At 37.7% G+C, this 23,263-nt stretch overlaps 1 protein-coding gene across 1 annotated transcript in view; it reads right to left on the bottom strand.

Annotated features, from left to right (window-relative positions):
• Positions 1-23,263, bottom strand: part of LOC111320821 (uncharacterized) — a 71,768-nt gene that overhangs the window by 42,744 nt on the left and 5,761 nt on the right. Inside the window, exons 5-16 of the mRNA XM_088739898.1 lie at positions 22,529-22,582; positions 18,914-19,051; positions 18,693-18,767; positions 17,957-18,001; positions 17,093-17,146; positions 16,537-16,590; positions 5,743-5,796; positions 5,428-5,481; positions 4,006-4,059; positions 2,473-2,517; positions 1,624-1,677; positions 904-948 (exon numbers count right to left, since the gene is read on the bottom strand). Of these exons, the coding sequence (XP_088596024.1) occupies positions 904-948; positions 1,624-1,677; positions 2,473-2,517; positions 4,006-4,059; positions 5,428-5,481; positions 5,743-5,796; positions 16,537-16,590; positions 17,093-17,146; positions 17,957-18,001; positions 18,693-18,767; positions 18,914-19,051; positions 22,529-22,582 (726 nt within the window). The remainder of the gene's footprint in view (positions 1-903; positions 949-1,623; positions 1,678-2,472; positions 2,518-4,005; positions 4,060-5,427; positions 5,482-5,742; positions 5,797-16,536; positions 16,591-17,092; positions 17,147-17,956; positions 18,002-18,692; positions 18,768-18,913; positions 19,052-22,528; positions 22,583-23,263) is intronic.

The following is a 23,263-nucleotide window of genomic DNA, read 5'->3' as shown; positions in this document are numbered from 1 at the left end:
GTAAGCCCTGACACGTAGTTTGTAACGTACCTAAATTTAAATTCAAATTTACAACAGTTAAATGCTCATTTGCAACCAAAGATGACATGAGAATGTCGAAACATGTCTTGTAAATTTAAACTCAAAGTTGTTGTTTCTTTTTTGAGAATTCTTATTCAATGGAAAGTATTCTCAAAACACCAAAATTAAAAGAATACCCATATAAAAACAACAAGAAAGAGGCAAGGACTCATAAAAAAATTTGGTGCAAAATTAATGAGGCTTGGGGTGAATTTTCAGTATATTATAATTATCATCAAGTACAATTCAAGAATAGCAATTTAGTTGCATTTTCAAGGTACAAGTATTCCTATGTAGTGCAGAGAGGGCCTCAGCTATGCTCTTCACTTTGTACTTGCCACTCTGCCTGCTGTAAGGAGAGGGGGGTGCTTAAGCTGAAACTGAGTTGGGTATGCCCCCACTGTTTTTAAACCTTGACCCTGGAAAGAAATAAACCCTGTAATTTGGCTACCCAGTTTCAGATGAAAAACTGTAAGTTATTATTGTGGGACCTCTGCTTCATGAATTACCAATACCTTCTGCTAAGTCTGGGAAATTACAGACCTTATTTTCAGCATTAGATTTGAAAAATTCTTAGCACCACACATGCAGGATACACATAGCCAATATCCATGCCCAATTAATGATATACAATCTTGGAAGGTATCCTGTTAAAAATGCTAATCATACTTACAGGACAAGGAGAAAAGACTAAAAACAACAGTTTGTTGGATGGAACATACTGATGCCAAACAAAGGAGTTCTCCCCATTCCCCCCACCTAATTCCCCACCCCTTCCCCCTTAGCTTCCGACTATGCTAACAAGCGTAGCTTGCTTTCATCTAGGTTATCATGAACACTTACTGCAGCACCCTCTGGTCCTCTTGTTCCAGCTGGTCCTGTAGGACCCTGAAAGAAAAATGCACAATTTCCACTCTCTAGACATCACTAGGAAGTCTTTACTTATTTAAATCCAGAACAGCCCCCAGGTTTAACCCTCTAATCCTTGTACTCCCAGAAGTGATTTATAACATGTAATTTCTCCTGATAATATCCACACAAGTCATTATCTAGCAAACAGGTAATAGGAATACCCAAACTTGTCTGGTAGAACTTATCTTGATCTAACTCCCTATTCTTGTAACTAGTTTACAGGGACATATCTAGCAGCTAGAAGGGAGAATTAACAATCAGATCTTGGGGGTTAAAGGGTTAACCTTTAAAAGTGACCAGCATCTAATTTCTCCTTACAATATCACCCCTGAATCAAACATTAAGGTTATGAGAATGAAGGAAATGATCACCAACTAAAGAAGCTTGGACAATATGCCTACAGATGTTAGTATGTAATTTATTCGTGTTTTTCTCGTTGCCATGTTCCCACCAATAACATAGCTCCATTTTCTGCCTTTAAAAGCACACACAACCCACAATTCCTCTATTCACTCCAACATCAAAACGTCAAAACACTCAAAACGTCAGCTTTTGTAATCGTTACAGTGGCCAATTTACCATTTCAACTTTGTTGATATAATTATCCAAATTATTTAGTATGTGAAGGGTTAATTCTCAAAATTCTCTTACAGCTGCGCCATTTGTTCCAGGAGCTCCTGTGTTACCTCGAACTCCTGGGTCTCCCTGAAATAGGGTAAGCATCATTTTTATACATGCAAAATTACAAACTATGAGTAAAATGTATGGATTATATACTTTGAACAATCTGTTTCATTGGTTTGCCGGCATTGTCATTAAAATTTCATGTACAGCACTATCTGACATTATAACCCACCCATTAAATTTTGCATGACTCCATTGGCTTCTTTACTATACACATGATACAAAATCACTGAACAGTTATTGCACAATAACCCCCAATTACATTAATATTATTGTCCTCCTATTATTTCTTTTGAAAAGAAACAAAGGTGGCAGAAAAAGCCAGCAGAAAGTGTTTGTTCACTTTTTCATCTTCATTACTTTACATGAAAGAAAAACAAACTAATTTGTAGAGTCCACTTTTTTTCCCACTGGTAGTGACATGAAAAGCTGATCTCAAATGCCGCTCCAAAAAGAACAAAAAGAGTTGACAAAATTTTGCTGTCAATCAATATGGCATATGAAAACTAATGGAGGATTATAAAATAAATAAATCCCCTTCTAGCTTGCTGGTACATTGGCTGATAGTGTCCTCAAAATTTCACATTTGCCCTCAAAGCTTATCTTCTTAGCCAAATGTTCATTTTTCAGACAATCTCTCAGACACAGATATCACCAGCCAACATACCTGGCAGGCACCTGTAGGGATTAATTTACTAGGTTAAACTTTGTTCCCCTATCACAAATGTTCTAATGACAACATAACTTCATAATTTTGAAGAGCTTTTAAAAAAAGAAAAACAAAAAACAACTGACTGACAAAAACTATATGCTCACCTTTAATCCATCTTGTCCATCCCTTCCAGCCTCACCTGAAGGACCCTATAGAAACACATCGGTGTATTACATTATGTTCTTGAGAGCATCATGCCCTTGTAATATCCAATTTGAACCCTGTTTCAATTCTTATTTCAGAAGTTCTGCACTTAAGAAAGGCTAAAAGTTTGACTTCTTGTAAAGCCATTATTTTGTGACCTAAAATAATAAGATGATTGCCAGAAAAAGAATGAATAAGGAAAGGCAAATTTTTTCTCAACATCCCATGGCATATTATGCCAATGTTTTTCTCACTTTAATCCTCATAGCCCATTGCAGAAACGTGAGAGGACTGGGACGAGTTTCTTATATTGATTACATTGAAAATCTAAACATTTCAAATGAAATGTTACTGAATGAAAAGCTACTCAAGTTTGAGAGTTTTCAGCGCAAAAGTGTCCAAATCGGAGCCTTGCAAAAGTTGCAAAAATTCCATACAAACCCTTAAAATTTTTTGAATAAAGGCTGATAGTTTCTCAAGGGGCTACGTGACCAATCATGTAGCTCCTTTTTCTGCCTTTAAAAGCACACGCATTAACCGACAATTCCCCGATTCGCTCCGACGAAGGGCTATAACGCTCGAAACGTCAGCTTTTATAATCGTAACGGTGGCCAATTTACCATTTCAACTTTGTTGATATATTCAAATTACTTAAAATTTTTTGGCCTGTCTACCCAATCCATACAAACTCTCTATCTTAGGTGATATTTGAAGAGCGGTCATTTTGCCATTTTCCTCCTCTAAACACTTCTATTCTGGCTTAAGACTCTCAAATTTAGTTGATCTTTCATTTGAATATCTTAGTTTTTCCAACAAATGGAAAACAACCACACTCTCAACCCTGAGACCTCTGACACGTTTCTGCAATGGGAGCTTGACAGGAAATAGTAAAAGCATTATAGCTTATTACTTCAAAACCATCATACACAGGTTATGTGAGTAGTCAAATTTATTTTTTCCCTGCCATTGCAACAGCAAGAATTTTAAGCTGTGGAAATTCCAAAAGGTGGCTGTCCTTCTCCACTAGCTGCTCAGCCAAGTCAAATTGGAATTTGGAACATAGGTTTTAGCAGAGTGAGGAAAACCAGCAGACAAAAAACCAAAAACACACTCAGCCCACGGATGAAGCCAGGTCAAGGAATTGTGGCATAGCCAGCCCATAGTCCCGTAGGCCTATAGGTGTATAATTTTTTTTCCAACCCCTTGACTTTTACATGTATAAGATAACTCTTGAATATTTGAAACAAAAATTGAACTCTTTTGGGTACAAGCCTTCAACATGTCAAAAAGCTGGCCACACCCCTAGCTGTTGGAGGCAAGTCCTATTACCAATGCAGCAACCTCAAAGGTAAAGAACACTTTACTACAACAAACTAACCTGGAACCAAAATATTTCGAAACAATTGGCCAAGTAACAGCCAAACTCAATATTTGTTTCATAAATTAAAGCAATGAACTCAGACACAAAAATGAAAGGAATCTTCGTTACTTACTGTTTCTCCTTCCTCTCCTTTATCTCCTCTTTCGCCCCGCTCTCCTTGTGATCCCTGGGATGAAATAATAGATAATAATAATAATAATAATAATAATAATAATTTACATTTATATAGTGCAGACCTCTATATGAATATAAATTATTCAGTCACGCTTCACAATATCATAAGATAAAATTATGGCAAAAGTAACTAACCCCATGTTTACACTCAAGCATTTACCAAGGTAAACATTAACTGACTAAACCTTGGTACATTTGTACAGCGTTTATACTGGCTCAAATAACTAAGGTAAATCTGTCATCAATCACAATCTAATCGAATTGGCGGCAAATTCTAAATCCACACATAAAATGCTCGTGTTTAAAAGAGAAGCTGTGGCTCTTGTAGGCCTCGCATTTTATTTTCTTGTTCTTGATCAGCAAACCCAGGAATCGAGATTGCAGCTGCTCTTACTTTTGCAGCACCTAAAGAGGTCGAGGAGAAAGCGATTAATTCTGCTACAAATTGCCCTTCGCAAGACAAGGCGCGTTAGATGTGCGTGGTCGTGGCCGAGAAACCAATTCTGGTTCGAAACTCTATTAAACGGAGATTTTGTTGAAGAATGGTGGAAGGAGAACTTTAGAATATCAAGACGTACGTTTTTTGCCCTAACTTCTTCGTAGACCGAAACCAAACATGAAAATCTGGTCTCGAAAATGTGATCAAATGAGACTGGTGCAATCTCGACACCACGGGATGTGAAATTCTATGCGACCGCAAGCGGATGTATCTGTCATCCAAACCTTAGTTACCAACCTTAACCATGCCTGCTCACAGGGTAAACCGAACTTTTACCTTAGTTAACTTTCTATTGTCTTGAGCGGTGTTTACCAGGGTATCAGTTGGTGTTTACACACGAGAAATATTTACCTAGTAGGTAAGTCAACTCCAATACCTTGGTAGCACGCTCAAGTCTAAACACGGCCAAAGATATAAGAACCTATTGGAACCTACAAGTCTATGCACTCAAAGAGAACAATAGCCTAGCTAAGTGAATAAGAAACATGAGTAAAAATAAAAATCTATTTGATAGATAGATAGATAGACAGATAGATACATTTATTTCAATTCGAGATGTACAATGAGCCAGTGACTCATAGTAAATACAATAGAATATAACTATATTTATAACCCACCCCAAATAATAGTTGGATTGCAAAATTATGACTATTGTAAGTAGCCAGTTAGCCTTCTAGGAGAAATACACTAAAAATACAAATGATTTTGTCTCGGCCATTATACCACTGAAAGCTACAAAGTACTAACTGCATCTTTAGATTGTAAAGAGTAACCTCGCCACTGGAAACTACAAATTTGGCAATAATTTGACTTTCTTCACTTGATCTGCAAATCTTTAAGCACATGTCATCTTTCACTTACCATGTCACCCTTCACACCACGGAGACCTCGTACACCAGGCACACCATTTGGTCCCTATAAAGTAACAAAATATCAACAATATAAGTTCACAAACATTACTTATAAAAATACTTGTTGGTTAAATCTTTAATGGTCCAGGTTTTTTGGTAGGCATTTGCTGTTCCTGTTTTTGGTCATCACTGTCTGGCTCCAAATAATGGCCAGTCAACAGACAGTGTCTGTTCAAATGGGTTTGACAGGACACCTTGACCTTTGCCAGGTGGAAAATTAGTGCATTTAAGCCTTGTTGTTTTTAAATCAGCATAAGGGACTTACTGCACTTCCTGGAACTCCAGTTTCTCCAATTTGTCCTGGTGGTCCTAGTTGGCCCTGATGAAAACAAAATGTATGTTACTGTTCAATTTCATCCTTGATTTCATCAATCAATTTTTTCCCAATACCTTGGGTCACATTATAATGTTAAGTGATGAGGTTGAAAGAAAAGAGAATGAAACTTGAAGCCAGAAAAACTGATTAGATTTAATGAAAGGCTTCACCCTTCAACTACCGTAAGTGACCAAGACGGTATTAATTTTCTCCTTACAAAATCAAGCAGACAAAAGATGAGAATAAAGAAAAATATCAATTAGGGGATTATTAGTTGATCCATTACCAAGTTTTCCAAACTAACATCATAAGAATTGTATGGCATACAGTAGGAAGAATTACTAAAGAGATCTGGGACTAAATTAAGGCAACATTCTGAAACAGTCCCTTTGAAATTCTTAACAAATGGTAAACACCACAGCGTACACTATTGAGTTATGGATGCATGCGGGAGGTTGCTAAGCACAAAAGAAGCGTAAGAGTCGCTCGAGGCGATAGCCAAGAGCGACTCTAGCTTCTTGAGTGCTTAGCAAACCTCCCAAGTGCATCCATAACTCAATAGTGTACGCTGTGGTGTTTACCATTTGTTTTATAACAATTTTTGTAGAATCAGACATATTTAAAGCCTATGCTAATAGTATGTTTTTACTATGTTTAGCTATGTTTTACCTATGCAATGCTTGAGACTGCCTATGTAAATACTATTTTGCATGAAAACCACATAGTGTAGGGTATGTAAAGGTTATGTTGATACTATGAAAAATCTATTGAAAAAATTGATAGGTTTTAAACGTCTATGTAAAATCTATTTTAGAACTTCACATAGTTTTTAAATAGCTATTTATTACCTATGTGTTACATGGGTTGATTTTTTATCTTGACATACATAGTAAATACATCCTACTTATTTACTATATAACAATAAAAATCTCTGAAATGTTGTAACATAGCTTTTACATACTGCTATGTATTTCCTATGCGATGTAGAGTGTAACTCTTGGATCTAACATACATAGTGAATACATCCTATTTATTTACTATGTAACAATACAAAACTTTGAAAAATGGTAACATAGCTTTTACATACTGCTATGTATTTCCTAAGCAATGTAGAGTGTAACGTTTGGATCTAACATACATAGTAAATACATCCTATTTATTTACTATGTAACAATACAAAACTTTGAAAAATGGTAACATAGCTTTTACATACTGCTATGTATTTCCTATGCAATGTAGAGTGTAACTTTTGGATCTAACATACATAGTAAATACATCCTATTTATTTACTATGTAACAATACAAAACTTTGAAAAATGGTAACATAGCTTTTACATACTGCTATGTATTTCCTATGCAATGTAGAGTGTAACTTTTGGATCTAACATACATAGTAAATACATCCTATTTATTTACCATGTAACAATACAAAACTTTGAAAAATGGTAACATAGCTTTTACATACTGCTATGTATACTTGCTATACTGCAGGTGATTAAGTTTGAAGAGGTCACTCATTGCCCTAACACACATTGTAAATACATCTTATTTATTTACTATGTAACAATTCATATCAATCACTTTGGGTAAAACAAATATTTATATAACACTTTATTGAAAACTGGATCATTGGATAATTAATGCAATTCAAGACTTTTTATTGGCTTAGCCATTATGGTATATGAGCCAATATACTATAATCTACAAATAAGGTAAGCGTGCGAATCAGCTTAAAATCAAAAGGGAGCTAAAAATCCGGTTTCTTCTTACAAAATAATAGTTTGTTGGGGGCGTTTTTCATAAAACAATTATTCCACTCGCGCTTGTTGGATATGAGATGATTATAGCCAACTTGGCGCTACGCGCCTCGTTGGCTATCTATCATCTCATATCCAACACACCCTCATGGAATAATTGTTAATCATTAAAAACTGGATCATTGGATAATGCAATTCAAGACTTTTTATTGGCTTAGCCATTATGGTATATCAGCCAATATACCATAATCTACAAATATGGTAAGCGTACGTGTCAGCTTGAACTTAAAAGGGAGCTAAAAATTTAATAAAATTTAATAATTTAATTCAACGTTTTTAATAAAACAATTATTCCACTCGCACTTGTTGGATATGAGATGATTATAGCCAACTCGGCGCTACACGCCTCGTTGGCTATCTATCATCTCATATCCAACGCGCACTCGTGAAATAATTGTTAATCATTAAAAACTGGATCATTGGATAATGCAATTCAAGACTTTTTATTGGCTTAGCCATTATGGTATATGAGCCAATATACCATAATCTACAAATATGGTAAGCATACGCGTCAGCTTAAAATCAAAAGAGAGGTAAAAAATCTGGTTTTATTCTTACAAAATTATAATTTCTTGGGGCCGTTTTTAATAAAACAATTATTCCACTCGCGCTTGTTGGATATGAGATGATTATAGCCAACTCGGCGCTACGCAACTCGTTGGCTATCTATCATCTCATATCCAACGCGCGCTCTTGGAATAATTGTTAAATATACTTTCCACCTAGTGAAAAACTGTACAAAAACAGCCCAAAATTAACAAGAACATTTAGGCTTAGCAAAAGAACAAGATTTCTGTGCCTTGTAAACCATAGAGATATTCAATTTCAAGAGCTCTAAAATGCATAAAATGACTCCCCTATTGCTTAAGAGTGGCTATTTAAAATTTCAAAGAAAGTGGTTTAAACATCAGGGCTGTGCCATAAGGGTGCAGCCTGGGTACCTCAGACAACCAACACTTGCCTTTGGGTGACCACATAAACCTAATTTTTTCATATGTGCTGTAAAATTTGCTCCACCTGTTTATGCCATGAAAAATATATTCTTTCTTTAAAATAAGAACTCCACCACAGAATATCACACACCAATAATATTAGTCTTAAAATATGACAGGAGGGTACCTGTTGGATGTTTTAACTCTTGTAATGTGGTTCACCACTGTCCTCCCTCGGTATTTAGGCAGCTGGTCAGAATCTCTCTCCAAAACTTCAATAATGCCATAATAATTACTGACCAAATTGCAACAGCACTTTTGATAAGCACAAATTGCTTGCTGACATTTTTCTTCAACCTTAGCATAGGTGTGTATTGTACCAAAGTTGTTGTTACCCTCAAGGTCTTGGAATTCAACAGTAAAATCATTTCGTGCTACCCCTTACCAAAAAAGATGGTCTTGAAGTATACTTTAAGTATCCTACAAGTATACTGCATCAGTAGTGGTTATACCACAATCATACTTAATAATACTTCAATAGTGCAGCACTTACTTAAGTACATCTGCAGTACCCTTTCTGATACTGCTCAAGTGAAAATCATTTTCTTTGTTGATGTTGGATTCAAGTATAATTTAACTATACTGCTCATGTGAAAATCATTTTCTTTGTTGTTGATGTAGGGTACAAGTATACTTTAAATGTCTCACACAAATATACCAAGAGATGTATATACCTGTACATGTTTATCATGAAATTTATTATTTAAACTAAGTTTTAGTAAATCTTAACGTTAATATACATTTTTTCATAAAGCGGCAGTCAGTTACATTAAGTGCAAATTGTCAATTTAAATCCAATGTCGTCATATCACAGATTTGCTTTCTAACCTCAAAGGCCTCTTGGATTCCACGGTAATAAAAGTTTTTATTGTGATGCAAATTGTCTCATGTCCGGAGATGTGCCAAAATCATAATACATAAACTTTATAATCATAAGCATGGGTCAACGCTTTGGACTGTGCACATTCATTTGTAGGCAAGAATTCTAACGTACTTTAATCGCTTCTTTCTCTTGTACAAATGTTTCTTCGTTATAAGACGCACCAATGACACTTTTGGCACCACTGCTAGCTCATGCAGTGGAAGCGAAACACTGAGGAGTCGAGATGGCTGTATTGGAGCTAGGTTACGGTCCAACTTCGTTGATTTGGGTACTGGTACACTGTGATCATCTAGGTTACTAAGCTCTTATACTTCCTAAAATGGTATCCATCTGTCATAATGATGAGGGTAAAACACGTTTGTAATCTGCACATTCAAAATTGTGATTTGCATGCCTTCTGTTGTTTCTCACCTTTGCCGTGAACATAACTCCAGTCAGGGTTTCGAGTCTTTGTTTCCTCGACAGGTTTCGGCCACAGATCTTGCATTTGAAGTACGTTTGATTCTTCTCGATTATTTCTACATAGATTGAGTTCACATCATTATTTAGATCATCTTCAGAACATGGATCCAAGGCAAAACCATTGTCAACATCCACCGTCCATCAGTTAAACCTTTGCGCGTTCTCTTAACACTGCAATCAGGTAAGCCAGCGGATTCTCTTCACAAGCCAATGACAATTCCCAAAATGTCCACGTGATCATACCCGTAACAAAGAAAACTCCATTTGGCGCTCATCTTTGAATGTACTTTTCATCCGTTGATCACTCGTTAATTTATTTCTGGTCTTTTCTCGACTGTTTTGCTCAACGTGACATCTCTAAAGATGGGGTTTACCATTGTTCAATGGGAAAACGAGAATTGCGCGAGCGTTGAAAATGGAAAGCAAGTTGTTGGCGCCGTGAAGTTAAAAGAAGGGACAACAGTTATCGACTGGCCGGCACAAGGGTTGAGCGGCCATTTATAAAGCAACGGTTCTAAAAGTTTGTGGTGGGTACAAATTGCGATATTAGGTACTTGATCAAACCTGAGAAGCGAATCGGTCACTTGCATGCCACAGTTTCTTAAGTTTACGCTTTACAATAAAATAAATCTATCCGTAGGCTAAAGGTTTCAGGATTATTTTTGTTGCGTTTGGCAAGCTGTGAGCCCAGCAGAAAAAAGACAAACAGCTGCTTAAGTCTGCAGTTTGGGATAACTTTATGCTTATAACTTTATGCTAAATTTATGCTTTGTCTGCAGTTTGGGATAACTTCAATGCCATTAATTATTACAGTTAAAACAAGAATTTAATTTTAAAAAATCAATTATTTAACTGTAATTAAGCTTTTCACTCCCAAGAGTGTTCAGTCCAACTTGAGAAGAAATCTCTCAATTTCAACTTGCAGAATCAATAAAAACAAACAACATAGCATTTCCTTCACAAATCTTACCATAAAAAACAGGAGATTGTGCGGTGAACAGCTTCAAATATGTGCATGGATCTTGTCATTCTCCTTGTGCAATTGACAGTTTAAGCAGTCTGAACACCCCACCAGTTAGCAACATGAGAAGGAAAAGGTGGTCACTGGGCAGGTAGCTGCTCAACAGTGGTGTTGCATAGTATAGAAGGAATGCTCTTTTTTCAAAAGCATAAATACTACATAGTTGAATTCAAATTAAAACTAAATACCTAATGTCATGTTTGTTTTTAAAATAACATTTCCATTTAAACAAAATTGCAGATTTTTCCATGGTTGCTAAACTTACTAAAGAGCCGAATCCAAGAAAAACAAAAGATGGAGACGACAGGAAGCCTGCACAGTCTCCACTCTCGCAGTGGAATAAAGCAGGCCATGTGAACGAAGTGCAATACCATTATTTCCTTGCAGAAAAAGAAGGTATCAAACGACAAATTGTTATAAAAAAAGCATGTGCCATGATAAATATGGCCAAAGAAAATTTAGTGAATTTAATTGCAAAGAGGACTGCAATTGTTTCCCTTAAGTGTCAGGAAGGAAAGAATGCTAGTTAAATATGATTAGAAGGTCAAAGGTTTTAGTAATTGATATTAATAAAATGTAAAGATGTTTGTAAAGGAAAATTTTCTCTTATTTTCTGTAAAGGATGCAAGATGAGATGACAATGAAAAATGAAAAGAATCCTCAATCATTCTTTTTTTTTTGACAAATTCACATTGGCTGTTCAGGATTACATAGTACTTTAATTCACTCCTTTTTACAAGAAAATTACAAGCTCGACTCACAAGTGTTATGAGAATCAATAGACAAAGGTTATTGATGGGAGAATATTACAGTAACTATGAAAAGTCAAAGCAGAACCTTTTGTAGAATAAGGTATCTGGGTAAATCCCAACTATTGTAAACTAAGGTACTCTAGCTGTAAACTCAGAGTTGTAATGAAGTCATCCAAAGACTAGAGTTTAATTATTGTCACCTTTTTGACTACAGTGTTGTCACATATTTTCAGCACTACCATTATGGTGGACTACAAAGTTTTTCGTTTGAGTGGGTTAGTTTTCCGATCTCTGCAGTTAAAGGGTCGATTTGTTTGACATTTTAACATATTTTAAATTTTAATATATTATAATATACTACATTTAATATATATTTAATATATTTTAATTTTTTATCTGAAAAGTGTCTGTAAAATAATTTAAAGTAATTCCTGTTACAAAAAAGACAGATGTACAGGTAATAAATTTTATAATTTAATATTGCACCTTTTGATTTTGTTGGATTAGAAGCATATATTTGACCAGCAAATGATTATATTATTGCTACTTTTAATGCAACTCTCTAAATACATGCATGTTCCTGCCTAAATAGGTTTGTGGCATATGGTCCACACCATTCAAGTGCATAATTTAATCAACAAACCCCTCCTTCAAATCCTAATTAGCACTAAGTATATGGTATGTAAAATATATTTAAAAGGTGTGTGATCACTAGTTCAATTTAGTACTTACCTTGTTCACTGATGCTATTAAAAAGCTATATAAATTGTATTTAACTCGCCTTAAAAAGACAATTGGTTACCTATATTTTCTCTATTTTAATTCTATTAAAAGGCTATTAAGTTTATTTCCAGTTGTCTCAGCTTCAACTTGCTCCTATTTAAATACTATGTGAATTGGCATTTAAAACCTATGCAGATGCTATTTATATGCTATCTTTAATTTTCTACGCTAGCCTACTCAAAAGTGTATTACATAGTTCTTACCTACACTATGTAAAGGTTCCGTTTGACTGGTAAAAAAGTACGATTTTTTATCAAAATATATGGCAAAAGTCATATAGCAATTACACACCATTTGAATAACACCCCCTCTGTCACTTTAAACATAGAATTTTAATACCCTGTACCTACTTTTTACATAGAGCAGCCACATAGCATTTACATAGGTAAAAAGCTATATAAATTGTATTTAACTCACCTTAAAAAGACTATTAGTAACCTATGTTTACTCTATTTTAATTCTATTAAAAGGCTATAACTTTAATTTTCAGTTGTCTAAGCCTCAACTTGCTCCTATTTAAATACTATGTGAATTGGCATTTCAAACCTATGTAGATGCTATTTATATGCTATCTTTAATTTTCTACGCTAGCCTACTCAAATGTGTATTACATAGCTTTTACCTACACTATGTAAAGGTTCCATTTGACTAGTAAAAAAATAGGATTTTTTATCAAAATATATAGCAAAAGTCATAGCAATTACACACAATTTGAATAACACCCTCTCTATCACTTAAAACATATAATTTTAATACCCTGTACCTACTTTTTACATAGAGCAGTCACATAGCATTTACATAGGTAATAAGTAGTGTCTGATTCTACAAGGGATAACATTAACACATTGTAGCTAAAGAGTTCCCTTTTATTTAACAAATCTCACGTGACCAGAAAAAAACAAGCATGCACAGAAAAATAGTCTTTGCATTTGCTCACATCAGCAGCGTACACCCATGGGCAAGTGGGGGACGCTAAATTGACCAATCGGAGCGCGCACTTTACTTTGGTTATGTTATAATACAATTTCTACACGCTGCAAGTCCCTATGGCACTAAGTTTTGGGAGAAGACACTATACTTTTCTTATTGATCTACAATGTATTTGGTGATAACTCAAGGCAGGATTTCAGATCCTTAAAACTACATGGAAATTCAACAAGTTCAAGGCATTGGACATTTTGGCTCGAGTGATTTATAAGCATCCCTCATGATAATTGCAGTTATGGTGATAAGAAAAATAAAAGCTAGGTAAAAAGATAAGGGTAGTGCAGATTACGAAATAATTTGAATTTATCAACAAAGTTGAAATGGTAAATTGGCCACCATTAGGATTATAAAAGCTGACGTTTCGAGCATTACCCCTTCGTTGGAGCGAACAGGGGAATTCTGGGTTGTGTGTGCTTTTAAAGGCAGAAAAAGGAGCTTTGTGATTGGTGGGAACATGGCAACAAGAAAAACAAATAAATTAGTGGAATGAAAAACGTTCGTTGATACCTGTGGGATTTAGACGCCGGTTTGACAGAGAACACCTTCACGAACACAGAGAACACCTTCGCAACGTGGAAAGGAATGACAAGGACACATCGAAACCAGACGCTAGACATTTTAATTTACCTAACCACTCTAAGCAACACATGGCAATCTGCGGTCTTTCCTTACACTTAGGTAGCACAGAAAGCCGGAAAACTCTTGAAAAAAAGCTCATCTTTCAAACCAGCAGTCTAAACTCCACAGGTATCAACGAACATTTTTCATTCCACTAATTTATTCATGTTTTTCTCATTGCCATGTTCCCACCAATCACGTAGCTCCTTTTTCTGCCTTTAAAAGCACACACAACCCACAATTCCCCTATTCGATACAACAAAGGGCTAATGCTCGAAACGTCAGCTTTTATAATCATAACGGTGGCCAATTTACCATTTAAACTTTGTTGATATATTCAAATTATTTCGTTACTCTCACCGACGCAGCCCCAAACAGTTTCTTTAGAAACTATCAGCCTTTATTAGTGCAGATTACACTGGGAGCTCCCAAATTATACACAATCTTCTGTTTTTGTGTTCAAATATTGTAAATGTTTGAAGTCAAGGGAAGTTTCTATTTGTCAGCTGTTGCTTCAAAATGTGACCCTCCATACAAATTTAAAGCTAAAGATGATAGCATGCTCCCAACATGCTTAGTGTGTCCTACAACACGGATTCTGCATAGATTTAACAAAGAAGAGCACACTTGTTTTGTTTTGCAAGACTTAACACGCTAAATCTTTTGTTTCTCTTAGTGTGTGATTGGTAGCACGCTTATATAGCTGTGCGATCGATAGCACGCTTTACTGTGCGATCAATGGCACGCTTAGTGTGTGATCAATGGCATGCTTAGTGTGCAATCGATGGCGTGCCCCGTACGAAAACTGTTGGTGAGACACCAGCCACAAAAAATTATGCTAATCAGCGCAAATCAAACATGACAAGTCATGGCGATGATTCGGCTGACACGAGCAAGACAAACAAACAAGAATTGAGCAAGAACAGAGCAAGACATGTGTGCTGCCAAGTGCGTCTGATCGGGCCATATTCAAACCCTCCCATTCGAAAATTTATGGCCAGTCATAAGCGAGATCCAAGTCAGACAACAGTCCCCTTCTTAAAACCAGCAAGACTCTAGCAACAAATATTCTTCTCACTATGGAACGCTCGCGAAACCAAATGCAGCTTAATTATGTTTATTCCCAGCCCTAAGAGACTCCAAACTTTCTGTGATATTTTAGTGTGATGGAACACTTGGAAATGAAGGCTGAGAGTTTGGAAAAGCTTAATCTTAATTTGGCGAGCGAAACTACAAAGACAACCGAAAATTTGAAGAAGCGCATAGTCTGTTTATATAAATACTAAATACTTACTATATAAATACTTTCACTTGTAGTAGTGTTTTTAGGTTTCAAATTACTGTTCAAATTCATTAGAGTAAAATCTGCGCCAACACTGGAACTGAATTTTGACAAAGCTGGTGCCTGGCATGGAATGCTTGTGTTTACTTTGAGCAATTAACAACGCTTTTGGTCTTTGGTCATCATGCTATTCACCCGCTCAAAAAAATATTCCCCAAACTTTACCATGCGAGATTTGTTTTGCGTTTGTCCGAGAAAATATATCTACAACCCAATACACAAGACTTAAAATGGTTGATGTTTATGACCGAGAAAAAGATCGAAAACAGCAAAGTACACCGCTGGGTACTGTAAATCCGACTAAAGACTTAACTTCTTCGAAGAAACTGCAAAAAGCAATGAGTTACGTTGACTTTGAAGCTGAATTTCATTGTCTTTTATGCTCGAAAAATGGCAATCGATGGTGTATGCCAGAAGGTTGAAATAAAATCAATAAGCTTATGCCTGACAACAAGCAGAATTGACTATCATTCGTCAATAGGCTCATTCAAGAATGGTAAGTAACTATGCATCGATATTCATTTTAACTACTTCAGCCACTCGTTTTTTAAAGTTCTTTTGACACGGTGGACACACTAGCCTAATTGTTGTGTGCGATCTCGCACGCTAAGTGTGTTGTGTCATCTCGCATGCTAAGTGTGTTGTGTCGTCTCGCACAGTAGCTTTTGTTTTCTAAGGTTAACACGCTTCCATGTTCAACTGCTCATGCTACATTGTTCAACAGGTCACGCTTTATTTGTTTTTAGTGTGTTCTATGAAACAAAAGATTTTGCTAATGAAGTGTGCTCTTGGACACACTTTATGTGTGCTAAAACTGATTTCCTTTGTTCTAAACTGGAAGCATGTTGTGAGTGTGCTATCTGACCTTTAGCATCAAAGTCCTATGGAGGGTCACAAATGATAAGTGGCTAATGAACATTTCATGTGATTATAGTTCCAAAACATCTGGCTTTCTTCACTAATTCAAAAATTGAACTGTGCATGCTCTAATTGATCTACACCAAAAGATGGTTGCCACACAAAAAAAAATTATCCATGTGAGCTCAAAAGAAGGAGATACATTTATTTTACATTTATTTTACTTACATCATTGCCATCTTGTCCTGGTTTACCAGGGGGTCCATCAGTTCCTGGGCTTCCCTATGGCAAAGGGAATCAAACTTTGTCAACAATTATTATATATGCATACCTAATTGTTGTGATGTCCATTTAACAGAAGTTTGCCAGTTAAAATTAATTAAAAAGGAACATTTAAAAAAGTCAACTGCCACAATTAGCAGTCTTTAAACAGCTGTCTCCCAAGTTTTCATGAGCAGTTTTTTGCAGTTGTCTTCAAATGTTCTTCTGTCAGTAGTATAGTAGTAATAATAATTTATTATTCTCTTCAAGTGTTTAGCCGCAGTTTAGCTTCTTAATTTTTCAGCAGTGATTTCTCAGCTTTGTAGCTGAAGGCTGAAGGCTATAAAGGCTTCGGTAGCTCTGGGACTGTGATTATAGAATAAAGGCTGGCTGCATGTCTAGCTGGCTACAGGCCACAAAGGGAACTACTAGATACCCCAAGCACCCACCAGTGCAGAGGCAGTGGTTTAAACACCACAAAATGGTAAAAAAAGCACATCAATAACAAATCATTTGAACAAACCCCTATTCCAGGAGGACCAATGTCACCTGTTGCTCCTGGTTCTCCTTGAGCACCCTGCCAGAAAAATCATTCCAATTAATTTACAATTTATGTACAACTTAAATGGGGCTTACGACAAAAAGAATCACATCTTAATTTTTTCATTTGACAACCAGGCTCAAAATGTATGTATCTAATTCACCCATGCTTTTGATATTGCTGCTCCTAGAAGTACGTAGTATGTTTGTCACCTAATGAAGCCAGTTTGAAGCCAAGTTTGCTAATAACCAAATGGATCTCTCACAATGGCTGCCAATGTAATGTGTATAAGTAAAATGTTGATTAGCAAACTTGACAGATAAATTGTAAAGCAACCAATAAGGGATCCAAACTGTGCAAAAGTTTTGCTTGAGCAGTAAGATTTGATATGTGATTAATTTGCTCTGGGAAACATCATCCAGTTTGGATTATCATACCCCATTCAGTTTACAATTACATCAACCTAACACAAAATATTTTTCACAGAATAGTGCGTAACCTTCCCATTGATATAGTTTAAGGTGGCAATGCTTCAAAAGGTGTGTTAAAAAATGTTTTTGCAAAGGACACCCATGAAGATCTACCGTATCCTTAAGGCAAAACCCAGACATGAGAGCCTGCCTTGAGCACTCTCAAGGTAGCCAATCAGAACAAGAACAAAACTCACAAGGAGCCAACCAAAACTCCAAAATTAATACTCAAATAGTAAAATGCAGGAAAATACAAATGACAAAGTCTTAAATTGAAGATGGTGCGAGCCTTCGTGGCATCCTAAATTACTACCTAAACTTCACAGAAAGAATCTATTAATTAAAGAATTCCACAAGACAAGGCTAAGACTCATACATCAGGTCCTCTAGGTCCTGGGTTTCCTGGCTGTCCACTTGGGCCCTGCAAACAGAAAAAACAAAACAAACAAACAAAACACAACAATTTAGCAAACAACAACTGTGATATTTTACAAGGTTATGCCAGGCTTGTTATAATATAATATATCCTTCCTCTCCTTGTTGAGGGGCACTTCCTCCCTGACCACTCCCTGTCATCGTCCCCGGCTGTTCTGACCTGAACAACTGTGGCTGCTACTACTATACTGCTCCAATCCTCAACCTTTTGAACCTTCAGGGTGATTAATTAATTTCTAATTTCTCCAATACTCCCCCCCTCCCCCTCCCCCTCAATCACATATTAAGACATTAAGATCAAAAGAATATGGAGAAGAAGCTCTATATTAATACTCCTTGTCAGCACCTTAGAAAATGTATGGAGAAAAGTATGGAGAATATGCAGATTGATGTTGGTTGTAGAGGGTTAAATGTATGGAGAAAAGTATGGAGAATATGCAGATTGATGTTAGTTGTAGAGGGTTAAATGTATGGAGAAAAGTATGGAGAATATGCAGATTGATGTTAGTTGTAGAGGGTTAAATGTATGGAGAAAAGTATGGAGAATATGCAGATTGATGTTAGTTGTAGAGGGTTAATAAGATCTCTTTTCCCTTTTGATTGTCCTACACCATGCACATATCACACGATATACACACTCATAAAAAAAAATCCTAGCACCCAATTGAATAACTCACAGGAGCACCCTTGTCTCCTTTGACTTCCTGGATCCTACCAGCTCCAGGACCCTTTGAATTTCTATCCAGGATGATCTGGTAGAAACAAATAACATAAATTAACCAGCAAGAAGCTTAAGACCTGTAACAAGGTAACCAATTCACACCTAGGATTAACAAAAAATTAACTTCTTGCAGTATCAACACATCATCCAAATCATCATTCATAGGATTTTCCTCACATGTCCAATAGGATCAACTGGTCCATCTCCTGGATCTCCTGTAGGGGTAACAGAAATTATATCCCCAGGGGGACCTGGTGGCCCCCTTGGTCCTTGCACACCCCGTTCTCCTTTTAATCCATCAGCACCTGCTGCACCCTACAAAAAACAACAATAAAACTCTGAAACATGTATCACAAGTTCACTCTTACAGGGTTGTAGCTAGGAAATTATGTTGCCAGCAAAAATTTCAAGTAAGGAGGCTCAAAGGTGGTGAACAATTGCTACAAGCCGACATGTTCAAACACGTCTCCAACCCTGACCTTCTTACCAACAGTCTTTCACACTACCTGTTAGCTACAGGCATGCATGTTCAAACCCATCTCCAACCCTAACCTCCTTACCAACAGTCTTTCACACTACCTGTTAAGCTAAAGGTCAACATGTTCAAACACGTCTCCAACCCTGACCTTCTTACCAACAGTCTTTCACACTACCTGTTAAGCTAAAGGTCAACATGTTCAAACACGTCTCCAACCCTGACCTCCTTACCAACAGCCTTTCACACTACCTGTTAGCTACAGGTCAACATGCTCAAACACGTCTCCAACCCTAACCTCCTTACCAACAGTCTTTCACACTACCTGTTAAGCTAAAGGTCAACATGCTCAAACACGTCTCCAACCCTGACCTTCTTACCAACAGCCTTTCACACTACCTGTTAGCCACAAGTCAACATGCTCAAACACGTCTCCAACCCTGACCTTCTTACCAACAGCCTTTCACACTACCTGTTAGCCACAGGTCAACATGCTCAAACACGTCTCCAACCCTGACCTTCTTGCCAACAGCCTTTCACACTACCTGTTAGCCACAGGTCAACATGCTCAAACACGTCTCCAACCCTGACCTTCTTACCAACAGCCTTTCACACTACCTCTTAGCCACAGGTCAACATGTTCAAACACATCTCCAACCCTGACCTTCTTACCAACAGCCTTTCACACTACCTGTTAGCCACAGGTCAACATGTTCAAACACATCTCCAACCCTGACCTTCTTACCAACAGTCTTTCACACTACCTGTTAGCCACAGGTCAACATGTTCAAACACATCTCCAACCCTGACCTTCTTACCAACAGCCTTTCACACTACCTGTTAGCCACAGGTCAACATGTTCAAACACGTCTCCAACCCTGACCTTCTTACCAACAGTCTTTCACACTACCTGTTAGCTACAGGTCAACATGTTCAAACACATCTCCAACCCTGACCTTCTTACCAACAGCCTTTCACACTAGCTGTTAGCCACAGGTCAACATGTTCAAACACATCTCCAACCCTAACCTCCTTACCAACAGTCTTTCACACTACCTGTTAAGCTAAAGGTCAACATGTTCAAACACGTCTCCAACCCTGACCTTCTTACCAACAGTCTTTCACACTACCTGTTAAGCTAAAGGTCAACATGTTCAAACACGTCTCCAACCCTAACCTCCTTACCAACAGTCTTTCACACTACCTGTTAAGCTAAAGGTCAACATGTTCAAACACGTCTCCAACCCTGACCTTCTTACCAACAGCCTTTCACACTACCTGTTAAGCTAAAGGTCAACATGCTCAAACACGTCTCCAACCCTGACCTTCTTACCAACAGCCTTTCACACTACCTGTTAGCCACAGGTCAACATGCTCAAACACGTCTCCAACCCTGACCTTCTTACCAACAGCCTTTCACACTACCTGTTAGCCACAGGTCAACATGCTCAAACACGTCTCCAACCCTGACCTTCTTACCAACAGTCTTTCACACTACCTGTTAGCCACAGGTCAACATGCTCAAACACGTCTCCAACCCTGACCTTCTTACCAACAGCCTTTCACACTACCTGTTAGCCACAGGTCAACATGTTCAAACACATCTCCAACCCTGACCTTCTTACCAACAGCCTTTCACACTACCTGTTAGCCACAGGTCAACATGTTCAAACACATCTCCAACCCTGACCTTCTCACCAACAGTCTTTCACACTACCTGTTAGCTACAGGTCAACATGTTCAAACACATCTCCAACCCTGACCTTCTTACCAACAGCCTTTCACACTACCTGTTAGCCACAGGTCAACATGTTCAAACACGTCTCCAACCCTGACCTTCTTACCAACAGTCTTTCACACTACCTGTTAGCTACAGGTCAACATGTTCAAACACGTCTCCAACCGTAACCTCCTTACCAACAGTCTTTCACACTACCTGTTAGCTACAGGTCAACATGTTCAAACACGTCTCCAACCCTGACCTCCTTACCAACAGCCTTTCACACTACCTGTTAGCCACAGGTCAACATGTTCAAACACATCTCCAACCCTGACCTTCTTACCAACAGTCTTTCACACTACCTGTTAGCCACAGGTCAACATGTTCAAACACATCTCCAACCCTGACCTTCTTACCAACAGTCTTTCACACTACCTGTTAGCTACAGGTCAACATGTTCAAACACATCTCCAACCCTGACCTTCTTACCAACAGCCTTTCACACTACCTGTTAGCCACAGGTCAACATGTTCAAACACATCTCCAACCCTGACCTTCTTACCAACAGCCTTTCACACTACCTGTTAGCCACAGGTCAACATGTTCAAACACATCTCCAACCCTGACCTTCTTACCAACAGTCTTTCACACTACCTGTTAGCCACAGGTCAACATGTTCAAACACATCTCCAACCCTGACCTTCTTACCAACAGTCTTTCACACTACCTGTTAGCTACAGGTCAACATGTTCAAACACATCTCCAACCCTGACCTTCTTACCAACAGCCTTTCACACTACCTGTTAGCCACAGGTCAACATGTTCAAACACATCTCCAACCCTGACCTTCTTACCAACAGCCTTTCACACTACCTGTTAGCCACAGGTCAACATGTTCAAACACATCTCCAACCCTGACCTTCTTACCAACAGTCTTTCACACTACCTGTTAGCTACAGGTCAACATGTTCAAACACATCTCCAACCCTGACCTTCTTACCAACAGTCTTTCACACTACCTGTTAGCCACAGGTCAACATGTTCAAACACGTCTCCAACCCTGACCTTCTTACCAACAGTCTTTCACACTACCTGTTAGCCACAGGTCAACATGTTCAAACACGTCTCCAACCCTGACCTTCTTACCAACAGTCTTTCACACTACCTGTTAGCTACAGGTCAACATGTTCAAACACATCTCCAACCCTGACCTTCTTACCAACAGTCTTTCACACTACCTGTTAGCCACAGGTCAACATGTTCAAACACGTCTCCAACCCTGACCTTCTTACCAACAGTCTTTCACACTACCTGTTAGCTACAGGTCAACATGTTCAAACACGTCTCCAACCCTAACCTCCTTACCAACAGTCTTTCACACTACCTGTTAGCTACAGGTCAACATGTTCAAACACGTCTCCAACCCTGACCTCCTTACCAACAGTCTTTCACACTACCTGTTAGCTACAGGCATGCATGTTCAAACACATCTCCAACCCTAACCTCCTTACCAACAGTCTTTCACACTACCTGTTAGCTACAGGTCAACATGTTCAAACAGGCAAGATTATACATTCTATTGAACATAACACCTTACTGGTTCTCCACGGTTTCCACGAGGTCCTGGAAATCCTGCAGCTCCTTGATCACCCTTTGAAATGAGATAAACAGTCATTAACAGCAGCACAAGCAATATTATTCGATACAGCCATCAGTCTCTGTGCTAACGGACATTCTCATGAGTAGACAGCTCTACTTAGGGATACTTTCTTCAACTTTTTTTTTTGCCCCTCCCCCCTCCCAGGCATACTCTGTAGTTACTTATTCCAGTGAACAGATGCTCTCTCATAAGCAGATGTGGGCACTTTTGAAAGTGAAAATTGTCTTTTTCTTTTATCTACACTCTCTTGTAAGTGGATACCCCATCCATAATATTGGACTCTTGTCCATTAAATTTGTCTTCAGTTTGTGAATCAACAAAAGTATGATCTTTGACAGAGCAACGGAACAGTGGAGATAGGTTCCATCATATCTCCATTTGTCCATGGGAAAGTAAATTGTCTATTCCTAAGTTGTTGGAAATCTCATTTGTATACTGTCACATTCTGGCCATGATGTCCGTCATGGTCTACTTTCCTTCTTATCTCTTTCACAAACCGATATCTACCCTATTTTCCTTTGGTGTCTGCTTATCAGAATAATTCCTGTAGACAGACATTTAACTGACAGACACTTTTTCCAATTCCTGCAGGTGTCTGCCTATGAGAGAACTGCCTGTACAAGAATTATCGATCCACTGGGGAAAAAGAGGTGAAAAGACACTACGAAAACT

The sequence above is a fragment of the Stylophora pistillata genome, chromosome 12, assembly GCF_964205215.1.
Source record: "Stylophora pistillata chromosome 12, jaStyPist1.2, whole genome shotgun sequence".
NCBI lineage: Eukaryota > Metazoa > Cnidaria > Anthozoa > Scleractinia > Pocilloporidae > Stylophora > Stylophora pistillata.
Note: the sequence above shows the minus strand (reverse complement) of the source record. Positions and strands in the feature narration are given on the sequence as shown.